General features: G+C 40.4%; 1 protein-coding gene across 7 annotated transcripts in view; it reads left to right on the top strand.

Moving 5' to 3' along the window:
• ubr5 (ubiquitin protein ligase E3 component n-recognin 5) overlaps positions 1 to 14,953 on the top strand; it is an 88,159-nt gene that overhangs the window by 50,650 nt on the left and 22,556 nt on the right. For 6 of the 7 annotated variants that reach the window (XM_049467551.1, XM_049467553.1, XM_022666413.2 and 3 more), the window contains 12 exons: positions 1,148 to 1,299; positions 3,429 to 3,524; positions 4,603 to 4,726; positions 6,949 to 7,046; positions 8,339 to 8,493; positions 9,728 to 9,819; positions 9,928 to 10,074; positions 11,419 to 11,537; positions 12,087 to 12,213; positions 12,483 to 12,612; positions 13,373 to 13,533; positions 14,497 to 14,736. In XM_049467551.1, coding sequence (XP_049323508.1) covers positions 1,148 to 1,299; positions 3,429 to 3,524; positions 4,603 to 4,726; positions 6,949 to 7,046; positions 8,339 to 8,493; positions 9,728 to 9,819; positions 9,928 to 10,074; positions 11,419 to 11,537; positions 12,087 to 12,213; positions 12,483 to 12,612; positions 13,373 to 13,533; positions 14,497 to 14,736 — 1,641 coding nt within the window. The remainder of the gene's footprint in view (positions 1 to 1,147; positions 1,300 to 3,428; positions 3,525 to 4,602; positions 4,727 to 6,948; positions 7,047 to 8,338; positions 8,494 to 9,727; positions 9,820 to 9,927; positions 10,075 to 11,418; positions 11,538 to 12,086; positions 12,214 to 12,482; positions 12,613 to 13,372; positions 13,534 to 14,496; positions 14,737 to 14,953) is intronic. The other variant, XM_049467552.1, reaches the window with a different exon arrangement.

Here is a 14,953-nt window from a genome sequence, read left to right as displayed (position 1 = left end):
GGTGTTTCAGGGTTAATTTGAACCGGTGCATGTTTGTTTAATTATACAAAAGATGACTGAAACCCCAAAAAATCCTGACAAGCAGTGTGAATAATTTGTTATTACCTCCATTACTAATTATTCTATCAGTATTTAGTGCAATGGTGTTCCTTACCTCCAACAGGTAATGGTTTAAATAGGATAATTTATTCATTTTTCATTTTTCATAAAAAAAAAAACAAAAAAAAAAACGTTCCAACTTTTTTTTTTTTTTTTATATTTCATTATTTCGTTACTTTTAAAAGACCAACATATAAAACAATAGTTTTACGTTACATTGAAACATAACATTGCAATTTTGTTTAGTTTTTGCAGGGTATGGGTTGCAAATATGTGAGATGAACCATTTTCATATTATATGTTGAAAACACTAATTAAGGCAAGCAGACGAAGACTAAAAAAAAACTTTGTACTATTTTAAACTATTTTTCCTAGATATTCAAACTTCACAATGAGTCAAATTGACCTGTAACATAACAGAATGGTTAAGACATACAACTCTAGATAATAAGAGAGCACTTAAAATGATGAGTTTCTTTGATTTTACCAAATTGAAAATCTCTGGAATATAATCAAGAGGAAGATGGATGATCACAAGCCATCAAACCAAACTGAACTGCTTGAACTTTTGCACCAGGAGTAAGGCAGCATGAAGTTATCCAAAAGCAGTGTGTAAGACTGGTGGAGGAGGAGAACATGATGCCAAGATGTATGAAAACTGTGATTAAAAACCACCAGGGTTATTCCACCAAATGTTGATTTCTGAACTCTTAAAACTTTATGAATATGAACTTTTTTGCATTATTTGAGGTCTGAAAGCGCTACATCTTTTTTGTTATTTTAGCCATTTCTCATTTTTTGCTATTCAATGCTCTAAATGACAATATTTTTATTTGGAATTTGGGAGAAATGTCATCTGTAGTTTATAGAATAAAACAATGTTCCATTTGAAGCTCTAATTGAATCTAAATTGAGCGACAGCAAGCTTTTGTGTAGCTTCATGCATCATGCCTGGCAGCCTGGTCTAGTGTGAGTGTGTATAGTAAGTACCTCCTCACATTTGAAGGTCTACCAGTGCTCTAATCTTTAGTGTTTGGTGTTTGTTTAGTCTCCGTCTCCGAGAGATGATGAGACGATCCCTCCGAGCTGCCGGATTGGGCCGTCACGAGTCTGGCCCCTCCTCCGCCGACCACCAGGACCCGGTGTCCCCACCTATAGCACCACCCAGCTGGGTCCCGGACCCCCCGCCTATGGATCCTGGTATGTGTGAGACTATAGCATATAGAGTTTAATACATATTTAATGCATTTGCTCATGAGCCTTGATTTGCTGCCTCTAAAATGTCTAGTTATTTGATTGATGACATCACTGTGCACTCGGTGGTGGAGCACAAAACTATTAACCATTCACATCATGTTCCACGTTCCCCTCCCATCACCCCACCTTAAAAATAAAGTTTTCTTTCTTTAAGTGATGCTATCCACCTTATTCTGCCACACCCACTTTAAAGAGTTCACTTCTACTGCATGCATCCAGTTAGTTCATATTAAAGGATTTAATGTTGTTTATATTTAAAGTGAATGCAGTCTGAAAAAGTAATTTTAAAATTAATAGTGTAGTGTGGTTTAGGTGCGAGAGGGACGGGCAGACAGAGTGAGTGTGTGAGACAGACAGGGCAAGCTCAAGGGAGACATAGATGGAAAGAGAGCGAGAGAGACAGACAGTGCGAGCGCAAGGGAGACCGGCAGACAGTGCGAGCGCGAGAGAGACAAGCATACAGGGAGCACAAGAGAGACGGACATATAGACAGAGTAAGTGTAAGAGAGACAGGCAGACGGACAGAGCTTAAGAGAGACAGGCAGACAGACTAAGCCTGAAAGAGACAAAGCAACCAAGAGACAGGCTGACACTGCACGAGAGAGACAGGCTGACAGAGCGCGAGATGCAGACAGACAGCGAATGCAAGAGATAGACAGACAGACTGAGTGTGAGAAAGACATACAGACAGTGAGCACGAGAGAGACATGCAGACAGTGCAAGCGCGAGAGCGACAGGAAAACTGAGAGAGAGAGACAGGCAGAGCGATGGAGCTTGAGAGAGACAGGCAGACGGGGCAAGTGCGAGACAGACGAGCAGACAGACAGAGCGCAAAGAGACTGGCAGACAGAGCGCGAGAGAGACAGAGCAACAGAGAGACAGGCTGACACATCGCGTGAGAGATGGGCAGACAGAGCGTGCGAGATACAGACAGACAGCGAATGCAAGAGATAGACATACAGACTGAGCGTGAGAAAGACATACAGACAGTGAGCACGAGAGAGACATGCAGACAGTGCAAGCGCGAGAGCGACAGGAAAACAGAGAGAGAGACAGGCAGAGCGATGGAGCTTGAGAGGGACATGCAGACAGGGCAAGCGAGAGAGGGAGACACAGCAAGTGAGCTCGAGAGAGACAGACAGATGGAGCGAGCGCGAGAGAAACAAGCAGACAGACAGTGAGCGCGAGAGTGACAGGAAGACAGCGAGAGAGGGAGACACAGCAAGTGAGTGCGAGAGAGACAGACGGAGCGAGTGAGCTCGAGAGAGACAGGCAGATGGAGCAAGCGCGAGAGAGACAAGCAGACAGACAGTGAGCGCGAGGGAGACAGGCGGAGCGAGGGAGCTCGAGAGAGACAGGCAGATGGAGCAAGTGCGAGAGAGACAAGCAGACAGATAGTGAGTGCGAGAGAGACAGGCAGATGGAGCAAGCGTGAGAGAGACAAGCAGACAGATAGTGAGCGCGAGAGAGACAGGCAGATGGAGCAAGCGCGAGAGAGACAAGCAGACAGACAGTGAGCGCGAGAGAGATGGACGGAGCGAGAGAGCTCGAGAGAGACAGGCAGATGGAGCAAGTGCGAGAGAGACAAGCAGACATAGTGAGCGCGAGAGAGACAGGCAGATGGAGCAAGCGTGAGAGAGATGAGCTAACTGAGTATATTATACTACTATTTCTCTGTTTATTATTACTGTTTATGATCTATGCTTGTTTTGTTCTGAAATTTCTTAGAGCTAAACAAACCTGGTCACCTCCCCCTAGAATAAGGTGGATAGAAGAACTGATTTTAGGTCTATAGATTAAGTGTATAGATAATTTAATTAAATATACATTTTTAGGACTAATTCCTTACAGCGTGATGGATAAATGCAGTAATCTTCAAGTAATGCTGAAGTTTCCTCCAAATATTAAAGAAATTAGGAATAGTTTATATTTATATTTACACCTAACCACCAGAGCAATCACACCAGATTTCCTTTTTTTTTGGGTCAGTCACCACTTCTCTTAACCTGCACCAGACCATTGCATGCCTGGGTGTAGCCCCTAACCTCCTACATAAACGTCTTCTCTGCTAGATGGTGACATTGATTTCATCTTGGCCCCTGCAGTCGGTTCCCTTACCACAGCTTCCACCGGCCCCAGCCAAGGACCCAGCACCTCCACCATCCCCGGTGAGACAGACTGATCCGTATCGGTTCACGCTGCTTAGTTCTGTTTAATTTACTTATCTGTATCACACTTTAACTGCATACCTGACAAGTTTCTAAGAAGTTTAGCAGTTGAGACAAGCTGTTGTTACTCAGTAAACAATAGAAGAAGAAAAAGAATGAGTTGTGCTGAAATCTGACTTCTCTTGTATGGGTTCAGCAGATTACGATGCTGGTGATTCTGTATCTACTGTAACTGTAGATTACCCTGTTTTTTTCACACTGTAAGATGCACATAAAATCCTTTAAATTTCCCATAAATCATCAGAGCTTCTTATAATCCGGTGCTCCTTATGTAAGAATTCTATCAGTCAGGTATTAAGGAGCAGTAAAGTCACTCTGCTGAAGTACAGAGTTATACAGGAGTTTCAGTTTAGTTCTCCAGCACCCAGACTGGAGCAGTATTAGCATTAGCCGTTAACCTGCGCTTAGTGCTAGCTCTTTTTTTTTTTTTTTTTTTTTCGTTCAAAGGCAAGTATTAGTCTGTGCGTTTACTGTGTTGAAACAAGCTACGTGGGATGGACCGTTAGCTAATATCACCTTGGTTTACTGGAACACTCAGGGTTCCTCAGTGTAGCGCTGTCAGGCGGCATTTTACTAGCTCTAGCGGTTAGCTGCTAATGCTGCTGCACCCAGCCTTAGTGGAAATCTGTAAATCTAAGCTTACTGTTAATAAACTGAAGCGCTTTGCTCACCCAAATAAACAGTTTTCAGGAGAGAAATATGTGTAGATTAACATCCAGCACTCGTTTAACTTTACAATATAGCTTAGCTTTACTAGCTTCACCTGCTGAATTAGAAGGAAAACATGATGACACCCTTTTTCTTACTAGTTTATAGTTATGGTAATAAATATGGTAACCTTTATTTATAAACATAAATAAAAGGAACTAAACTGCAGTGTGAAACCGAAACCAACCAGACTAAATGTACAGAATACAATGCATTACAAACATGTCAACCTTGGTTCACAGTCATCCAATCAAATTAATTTATACATTAATGGGATTTTATAACACTGTCTTTTTTTTTTTAATTACAGGACCTTCTTCAGAGCCGTCTGTAGTGGAGAGTAAAGACCGCAAGGCCAACGCTCACCTTATCCTGAAGCTGATGTGCGACAGTGTGGTCCTGAGACCTCACCTACGAGAACTGCTCTCTGCTAAGTATGTAGAGCTTTTAACAAAATCTATATGAACTACATGCATTACTAATATACACTATATGACCAAAATTATCCATCAGCTGACCTGCATTGCTGCAGTGTTTGGTGATGGGAGGTTTGAATGGAGCTGTTTCTGGCAACCTCCAAACGCAGACTCATAGATTAAATTTCCATATGGAGAAGTGCGATTTATCTCTTCTGTCTTCCACTGTGTTCTACACTAGTCTTTGTGTGTGTAAATCAGGGGTCGGCAATTAAGTTTGGCAATTAAGATATTTTCCAAGCCATTACATGGCCACAAAAAAAAAAATCTGTTTTGTAAAATGAAGTATAATGGAATAGAGTGCTACAGACTAGTAGCTCTCCAGCCCAGAGGGTTGTTGAACCCAATTACAGCAGAACAGTTGATCTCAAAGCAGATAAACCCAACAAGAAAGGAATAAAAAATAATTTAACCAACCTTACGGGCCAGATGTTTCACGTCTATTGCAGACCCCTGGTGTATATACAGGTGCTGGTCAACGAATTAGAATAATTTGAAATAGTGCAATCATGAAATTCTTTGAATGCATTTTTTGTGCAGAAAGCAAATCAGGTGTTCACCGCACCTGTCCTACTCGTTAGACTAATCACAGAACTCGTTACCTGGAAAAAAATTAGCTCAGCTGAGCTTTCCAAAAGGCCCATTTAGGCCATTTAACTGTGACACTGTTGTTTTATTGAATTAGAATAATGGAGAAACCATTTCATTGAATTAGAATAAATGCTCGAATTTTTGTTTTCTGCGAAGAGTGTTCACTGTGCAGTATAAAGTCAGGGTTGAGTAGAATTTCTAAGTTGTAAAATCAATCATGGGTAAGCAGCGCGACCTCTCAACCGGAATAGTGGCTCAAATTCAAGCCCTTCGCCAACAAGGCTTGACCCAAACTAAAATTGCTGAGCAGCTCGGCATCAGCCAGTCTTCCGTCTGCAAAGCTCTCAAGAAAAACTGCAGCAAGCGCACCAACTGTTCCGGCGTCCGAAAAACTTCTGCTCGCGTCAACAAGCAGCTGAGAAAGATCGCAGTCAGCAACCGGTTCACAAGATCGCAAGTCCACTTCCGAGCTCACCGACTTGTGGAACAAGCAGACCAGCGCTGGCTTCTCCAGATCAACCACTTACCGTCGTCTGCGCGAACTCGGCTTCAAATCTCGCGTTCCAGCAGTAAAACCGATGCTGAACAAGAAACAAATGGAGAAACGGCTGAAGTGGGCCAAAGAACACGGCGAGTGGACTGCTGAAGACTGGCAGAAAGTGGTCTTCAGTGACGAATCACGCTTCTGCATCTCCTTCGGTGACCAAGGTCCTCGTGTCTGGCGTCGTGGTGGCGAAACCTACAACCACGAGTGCGTGAAAAGATCCGTCAAGTTTCCCCAGAGCGTTATGGTCTGGGGATGCATGTCCGCTCGAGGTGTAGGGAAACTCTGCTTCCTCAAGAAGACTGTCAATGCTGCCGTATATCAAGATGTTCTGGAAACGTTCCTGATTCCGACTGTTGAGGAACAGTTCGGCGAAGAAGACTTCATATTTCAACAGGATCTTGCACCGGCTCATGCGGCAAAGTCGACCAAAGATTGGTTCACTAAAAAACAGCTTGAAGTTTTGGCATGGCCGGCCAACTCGCCTGACCTCAACGTCATTGAAAACCTTTGGGCCATCGTCAAGCGGAAAATTCGCGACAGAAAGCCTACTACGCTGGACCAACTGAAGCAGAACATCGCCACTGCCTGGGAAGCTGTGAGTGCGGAAACTTGCGACAAGCTGGACAAAATCGATGCCGCGGAGACTTCAGGCAGTCATACAAGCCAAGGGGGCAGCCACAAAATACTGAGAAAGTGATGATTGTAATTATAATAAAAATTATTCTAATTCAGTGAAACGGTTTCTCCATTATTCTAATTCAATAAAACAACAGTGTCACAGTTAAATGGCCTAAATGGGCCTTTTGGAAAGCTCAGCTGAGCACATTTTTTTCCAGGTAACAAGTTCTGTGATTAGTCTAATGAGTAGGACAGGTGCGGTGAACACCTGATTTGCTTTCTACACAAAAAATGCATTCAAAGAATTTCATGATAGCACCATTTCAAATTATTCTAATTCGTTGACCAGCACCTGTAGTGTGTTGTTGGTGTGCTGTAGTGCCTGCTGGCTGTGGTTGTAACTGTGTGTGTTGTTGTGTGTTAGGGATGCTCGGGGAATGACTCCGTTTATGCTGGCTGTGAGTGGACGAGCGTACCCAGCAGCCATCACTGTCCTGGAAGCAGCTCAGAAAATAGCCAAGGGTGAGTTCATTTATAAAATTCTATTCTATAAAAATATAGAGTTTGTTAAATATTTTCTTCTTGTTCCTCTTCTTTTTGATCTTCAGGGTTCCAAAACTTGCCCATATGCATTTTATACTTCTTGTTGTTCTACTTCTACTTCTGGTTCTACTGATTCTTGTTCTTGTATTTCTTCTTTTACTTCTGGTTCTTCTTCTACATTTTAAACTTTTGGTTCTTCTACTGTTGGATTTTCGGGTCCTTCTACTACTTCTTAATTGTTTGTATTTTCTATTTGTTCTTTTACTTATTCTTCCTTTTATGATTACTCTACTTTTTGGTCATCTTCTTTTGTTTCTTTTACCTTCTTGATCTTATTGTTCTACTTTTTGATGTTCTACGTTTTCTACTTATTTCTTCTACTAGTTCTAGTTTTGTTTCTTCTTGATCTGCTTCTTCTAGTTGTTTGTTTTTTTCTTCTTCTACGTTTTTCTTACTTCATCTTATGGTTTCTCTAATTCTTCTTTTATCTTTTGTTTTTGGTTTGGTTTCTTTACTTCATCTTCTGTTTCTTCCCCTTTTTTCTTGTTGTTCTTCTTATTGGTTTTTTTTCTACTTGTATTTCTACTTCTTGTTTCTCTAATTCATTAACTTTATCTTCTTTTTCTATTTATTGGTATTCTTCTGTATCATCTAGTTCTTTTTCTGTATGAATTTCTACATCTTGTTCTAGTTGTTTTGCTTTTTGATCTTCTGCTTCTATTTGTTCTGGTTGTTCTACCTCTTATTCTACTTCATCTTATGGTTACTCTGCTTTCTGTTCTACTTCATGTTCTGGTTCTTCTACCTTTTTGTTCTTGTTCTGCTTATTCTGCTTTCTGTGTTGCTTCTTGATCTGCTTCTTCCATTTGTTCTGGTTATTCTACCTCTTGTCCTACTTTATCTTTTTGCTTTGCTTATTGGTCTTTTATTTTTTTACTTTTTAGTTCTATTTGGTTTTGTTCTAACTTTTATTCTACTTCATCTTGTGGTTTCTCTATTTCTTCTTCTACCTCTTTTTTGGTTCTTCTACCTTTTTGTTCTTGTTGTTTTACTTCTAATTTATCTAGTTAATTTTTTACTTTGTATTTCTACTTGTTCTAGTTTTGTTTCTCGATCTTCTGCTTCTTCTGTTTGTTTCTTTTGTTTCTACTTCTACTTGTATTTTGCTTCTTGATCTTCCTGTTTTTCCTGTTATTTTGTTCTGCTTGTTCTGTCTCTTGTTCTTGGTCCAGTATTAATCACAGTGTATAATTGTTAATCTGGTTGTGCAGGAGAGCCTGGGATTGGTGAGAAGGAGGATGTGAACTCTGTGTTTATGGAGATGATCTGTCCGGCTGGAACCAACCCTGACGACTCTCCGCTCTACGTTCTCTGCTGTAACGACACCTGCAGCTTCACCTGGACCGGAGCTGAGCACATCAACCAGGTCAGAACACCACAACGGGATATTTTAATTCTGTTTAAAGTAAAAATTACATTACTAGTGTAATAAGTCTATATTTCCAAAATCACACAAGTGTGATCAGTGCTGCTTGAGTCCTGGAGGAAGTGTGTGTGCCAGCCCAGCATAGTATAATATCTGCTTAGTAGCTTTATCTGAGGAGCTCCTGCTGCTGTTCCTCATTGTATGAGTGTTTTTATCTGAGTAAAATAGAAAAACATCAAACAGCAATAATTCACTCAGAAAAGAGACAAGCGGAATCACGCAATCAATCCACATCTCGGAGAAAAATTCCTCTCGTCCCCTAGATGAGCCCAGAATCAGTCCTGCATACAGAATAATTTATTCAGCACAAGAGATAAAACTCCCTAAAACTCTGGATACGAGGTGCAAATAAACTTCAAGAGCAGTAACTATAGCCCTTTTACATATATAATAAATACTGTAGCTTGAAATATTTTAAATAGGATTTTAATTCACACTGAACTGAATGTATTTATTACTGGAGAAAGAAGAGTGACCTGTGACTGATTATAATACTGTAATGCCTCTAATGGCTTCAAGAATATTTTGCATTGTAAATTGTACAAATTTATTTGTTGGCTTTTAAGAAAATAAAAAAAAAATTAAGAAATAAAATTGAGTGATTTTAAACTTGTCTTATTTGGTCAATAGTTTTTAAAAATGATCTCTTTTGAATACTTACATTTTATAGTGTAAATAGTGGAACTATTTAAAATACTTAGTATTGTAAAGGAAGCCATTTACGTTCTTTAACTGTTTTCCTGATAATTAAGTCTTATTTCTTCATATATTTTGTATATTTTTCATATATTTTGTGGGACAAAGTAAACCCAATAGTAATAAAAGCCTAAATTTAAAGCCTTAGTTTAAAGCCTTAGTGTTTATATTGTATGCACTCCTAACAGTACAGTAACTCACAAAGCTATTTTAAGGCCCAGTCATGCAAAAAAAAAAAAAAAAAAAAAAAAAAAAAAAAAATATATATATATATATATATATATATATATATATATATATATATATATATATACACACATATAAAATACTGTAAAATTCTGAGATATACATTTTTGGTCATACCGCCCAGCACTATATTAAATAAAGTGTGATCTTTAAGTGGATGTTTGTTGTGGTAAAAGTTTTGTTGGATTAATGTGAAATACAGTAGATTAATAATATATTTCTGTGTGTGTAGGATATCTTTGAGTGCAGGACGTGTGGTCTGCTGGAGTCTCTGTGCTGCTGTACGGAGTGTGCCAGGGTTTGCCACAAAGGCCACGACTGCAAGTGAGTGAAGATTCTGATGGATTCAGTGTGACCGAATCCAGAAAACAGGAAACGGTGTGTTTTATTATAGCAGAGATCTGAAGCTCAGTCTTTCTGTGTTTGATTCAGGCTGAAGAGGACGTCTCCCACCGCGTACTGCGACTGCTGGGAGAAATGCAAGTGTAAAACTCTGATCGCCGGACAGAAGGCAGCCCGTCTGGACCTGCTCTACAGACTGCTGACCACCACCAACCTGGTCACCAGCCCAAACAGCAGGTGAGCTCCTGCCCTCACTCAACCTCCAGCTGCATGAAGAACAACTTAAAACCTCCTAAAGAGGCACTAAACACTAAACCACTAAACACTAAACTAAATATTTTCTGCACTATAAGATTCCTTGTATTATAAGGTGCAGTATGTGACACTAGTAATGAACAGGGGTGTCATTACTTTTATCTTAAAGTTAAATGAGTGCTGGATTTTAACCTACACAGATTTCTCTCCTGAAAACTGTTTATTTGGGTGTGTAAAGCGCTTCTGTTTATTTACAGTAAGCTTAGATTTCCAGTTTTCTACTTAGGCTGGGTGCAGCAGCATTACCATTAATAATGCTAGTGCTAGCTGCCTGGCAGCGCTACACTGAGAAACCCTGAGTGTTCTGATAAGCCAGGGTGATATTAGCTAGCAGTTTGTCCCATGTTGCTTGTTTTAACACAGTAAACACGCAGACTACAGTCCGATATACTCACCTCTGAACAGTGAAAGAGTTGGTGTGAAAGTGCGGTTAGTGGCTAATGCTAATGCTGCTCCAGCAGTGCTAGCTGGGGTTAGCAGCAGGCTAAAGTCAGATTTACTCTCCTCAGAACAGCGAAAGAGCTAGCGCCTAGCGTGGCTAGAGGCTATTGGTAGCCAGGGTTTACAGCAGACTACAGGCAGATAACACTCATCTCTGAATGGTGAAAGAGCTAGCGCTTAGCTTGGTTAGGGAATAATGCTAATGCTGCTCCAGTCTGGGTGCTGGAGAACTAAACTGAAACTCCTGTATAACTCTGTACTTCAGCAGAGTGACTTTACTGCTCCTTAATACCTGACTGATAGAATTCATACATAAGGAGCACCGGATTATAAGAAGCAATTAAGCAGTAAACCAGTCACAGAATGCTACTGTGAAAGAAGCTTTGAAGGAGAGATTTTTATTATTGAGTGTTTTCCACAATCTCTCTGTTTGGGTACAGTAGATGGTGCTCTTTCCCCTCATCACTTCTAGGGTGATGAGCACAAGGCTGCGTCTGTGAGCTGATGTATCAGAACAGAGTCGCTGCTCTTTCCTCCTAGCGTTAGCGCTGTGATGCTACTCGGTAATGCTGCATCAAGTATCGGAAGAGGCATGTGCTAGTCTTCACCCTCCTGGTGTTGGTGCATCACTAGTGATTAAGGGGGGGGGGGGGGGGGGGGTATACAGAGTAGAATGATTGATTTAAAATACCAGCACTAAATAAAAGGGGTTTTGTACAATTTTTAATACTGAAGTATTGAGATGTTTCTACTATTGGTACACTGTGCAACACTAGGTCAGAAAGTCACCTCCTCTCTCTCTCTCTTTTCCTCCCTTCTTCACAGGGGTGAGCACATCCTGCTGTTTCTGGTGCAGACGGTGGCGAGGCAGAGCGTGGAGCACTGTCAGTATCGGCCTCCTCGTATCAGAGAAGACCGGAACCGCAAGGCAGCCAATGCAGAAGGTAGAGAATCTTCATTATTCAGACTGAGCTATGATGAATTAAAAACTGAGAATCGATAGAGGGGTTAAACACTAAACACTCTTAAAGTGGATGCATATTATGTAAAGCTCACGTTTTGCATGCTTTTGTATTACTTCTTGGGTCTTGACTACTTCTATAAACACTATAAACACCAAAAAAAGCTGAAAGAGTTTGACGTCCATATGGCATGTTTGCTTTTATGAGCTAATTGGATGCTCCTCCCTTATTGAGAAAAAAAAGAAAAAAGAAAAAAAAGTACCCTGGCTCCACCCCTCACCTGCCAACCCATACTAGAGCCCCACCCACTAGATCAGTTAAGAGACATTGGCCGTTTCAGTTATTGTGGTTGGGAACCTCAGACAGTACACAGCAGGATTGTCTAGCAGACTTTGTCTGAGGAAGGGATCTATACCTACAGTCCGCTTTAAAATGTATCAATAAATCACAAGACTGTCAGGTAGCTGATTTTACAACTTATGTTAAAGTAAAGCATCTACAATCAGTAATCTGTCTCTCTCTCTCTCTCAGACTCGGACATGCCGGATCATGACCTGGAGCCCCCGCGGTTTGCTCAGCTGGCTCTGGAGCGAGTGCTGCAGGACTGGAACGCCCTGAAGTGCATGATCATGTTCGGCTCGCAGGAGAACAAAGACCCGTGAGTGGCTCTTCTGGAACGTTTTAATGTTGTGCGATGGTTTGGTTTATATTCAGACCACAGGATGGATCTTTCCACATGGTTGTTTAAGAAATGAGAAGCTACTCCCTGCATCAGTTAGGGTTAAATAACTCTTGTTGTTGCTAAAATGTAATAATCACCCATGCAGTAGTTTATCAGTTTTTGATCAGGCAGTGTATTACAGAGCTTGTACACCTCTTCTGCATTAGTTTATTGGTTTATAAATGAGGGTGTGTGTTTTTTTTTAGGCTGAGTGCGAGCAGCCGGATCGCTCACCTCCTGCCGGAGGAGCAGATGTACCTGAACCAGCAGAGCGGCACCATCAGGCTGGACTGCTTCACACACTGCCTCATCGTCAAGTGTGCTCCAGACATCACTGTGAGTCCCGCAGAAAACTGCTTTAAATATACAGTTGTTCATACAGATTCTTACTTTTAGTCTTATTCAGAGTCGTTCCCATTTAGCAGCAATACGCTTTAATTGGTCGCATATGAAAGTAAACGTAAAAAGGCGTTAAAAATTCAAATGTAAAACAATATCTAGAAGTTTTATAGCAGGAAAATATATGATGAGGAAGATGAGGCAGAAGAAAACATGTTTTAAAGTCTAGTAAAATCTAGTATGACCCAGACAAGCTGATTTAGAATAGGAATGCAGATGAGATCTATATGCTTTAGTAGTGTACCCAGCTTGTGTTAGAGAGCGTGCAGTCATGAAAAAAATTGAAAAAATCATGGAATTTGAAAATAGCAATTTCCAAAATCATTACAAATCATTGTGTTTCCGTTCATTAATGGAGAAAATCTGTTTTGAGCTAACAAATAAATCAGCTCAGAGTTAATTCAGTAATTTAGCCTCTACACAATAGAGCTCTCAGGATCTGACACACATTTTATTACAAATTGTGGCAAAGTTTTTATCAGATTAATTTTAGATCTAATATATTAATCAGTTTAAATTATAGTCTTAGTTGAATTTTGGTTTTATTGCCCATGTCTGCACTGATGTTTTAGGAATCGTATGGTCATAAAAATGTGTCTTGAGGGCATAGAAAAATCATGGAAATGCATTGGTTAAAACTTGTATGAACCCTGTTGTGTTCTGACTGTAATACTGGTGTGTTTTTGGTGGTGTTCAGTTTATAGACACTCTGCTGGGGACGCTGGTGAAGGAGCTGCAGAATAAATACACTCCAGGCCGAAGGGAAGAGGCGATCTGCGTGACCCGCAGGTTCCTGCGCTCCGTCGCCAGAGTCTTCGTCATCCTCAGTGTGGAGATGGCCTCGTCCAAGAAGAAAAAGTAAGAATGTGATTTTTGCTTTAGTAGCTTTCTGCTTTCTTATTATTAGTAATTTCTACTAGATATTTATATTTTAGTATCTTATTTTTAACGCTATATGCTGCACTTAAAATCCTTTAATTTTCCCAAAATCCAGTGCGTCTTAGGCGTGAATTCTATCATTCAGTTTGTTAGAAGTAGTAATGCCTGTAGTGATAGTGGTTAGCCGCTAATGCTAATTTCTGGATATCTGGGGAATCAAATCTTACTGTAAATAAATTTTACCCAAAAAATCTACACAAATTTCCCTCCTGGAAACATCCTCCTTAACATCCAGCGCCAGTTTTGTTTACTTAACTTAGTAAAATGCTAAAGTTAGTTATGAAAAACCTGGAAAAGTCAAGGAATTTGTAAATGGCAATTTTTTTTAGGCCTGAATAAGTTTTGGAAAAATAATACCTAGAAAGTTTTGCTTTATTATGTTTATCGATGGAGAAAATCTATTTTAAGCTAATAAATACATCAGCTTAGAGTTAAATTCAGTAATTTAGCCCTAAACAATGGAGCTCCCAGGATCAGACGCACATTTAATTATTAAAGATTGTGTGTCAACATTTTATCAGAATCATTTTAGAACTAGTATTTTATATCACTTTTAATTATAGTTTTAATTTATTTTTGCTTTTATTCTCTGTACTGATGTTTTAAAGATCGTATGGTCATGAAAATTTGCCTTGAAAGCATGGAAAAATCATGAGAAAAATCTGTGAAAGAGTGAAGATTGATCTTAAGTGTTTTAAATGGCAACATTAGAAAATAAGACTATCTTTAGACAGTAATTAAGCCTTTTTCTTACAATATTATAAAATATTGCATGTTCGACTGCAATTAATAGGAATTCATAATGTCTTTGAAATCAGCACAAAGGTCTTCGTCCTTCTCCAGATGTTATGTTAATCTGAGTTCTCTCTCTCTCTCCTGCAGTAACTTCATCCCTCAGCCCATAGGGAAGTGTCGGCGGGTGTTCCAGGCTCTGCTGCCGTACGCGGTGGAGGAGCTGTGTAACGTGGCCGAGTCTCTGATTGTACCGGTGCGGATGGGCATCGCCAGGCCCACGGCTCCGTTCACTCTGGCCAGCACCAGCATCGACGCCGTTCAGGGCAGCGAGGAGCTGTTCTCTGTGGAGCCGCTGCCCCCGCGACCCTCGCCCGACCAGTCCAGCAAGTGAGTGTTAAACCAAAAACTAACAAACACCACTAACTCAAACTGAAAATACAGAACCAAATAAGTGAAAGTTAAACCCCAAACTAACAAACACCACTAACTCAAACTGAAAATAAAGAAACAAACAAATAAGTGAGTGTTAAACCCCAGACTAACCCTGGACCAGGAGCCCTGATCTTCGCTCTCCTGGATCAGGCATTTGCAGGCCCTTTTACAG

This window comes from Astyanax mexicanus, chromosome 1 (genome assembly GCF_023375975.1).
Source record: "Astyanax mexicanus isolate ESR-SI-001 chromosome 1, AstMex3_surface, whole genome shotgun sequence".
Classification (NCBI taxonomy): domain Eukaryota; kingdom Metazoa; phylum Chordata; class Actinopteri; order Characiformes; family Acestrorhamphidae; genus Astyanax; species Astyanax mexicanus.
Note: the sequence above shows the minus strand (reverse complement) of the source record. Positions and strands in the feature narration are given on the sequence as shown.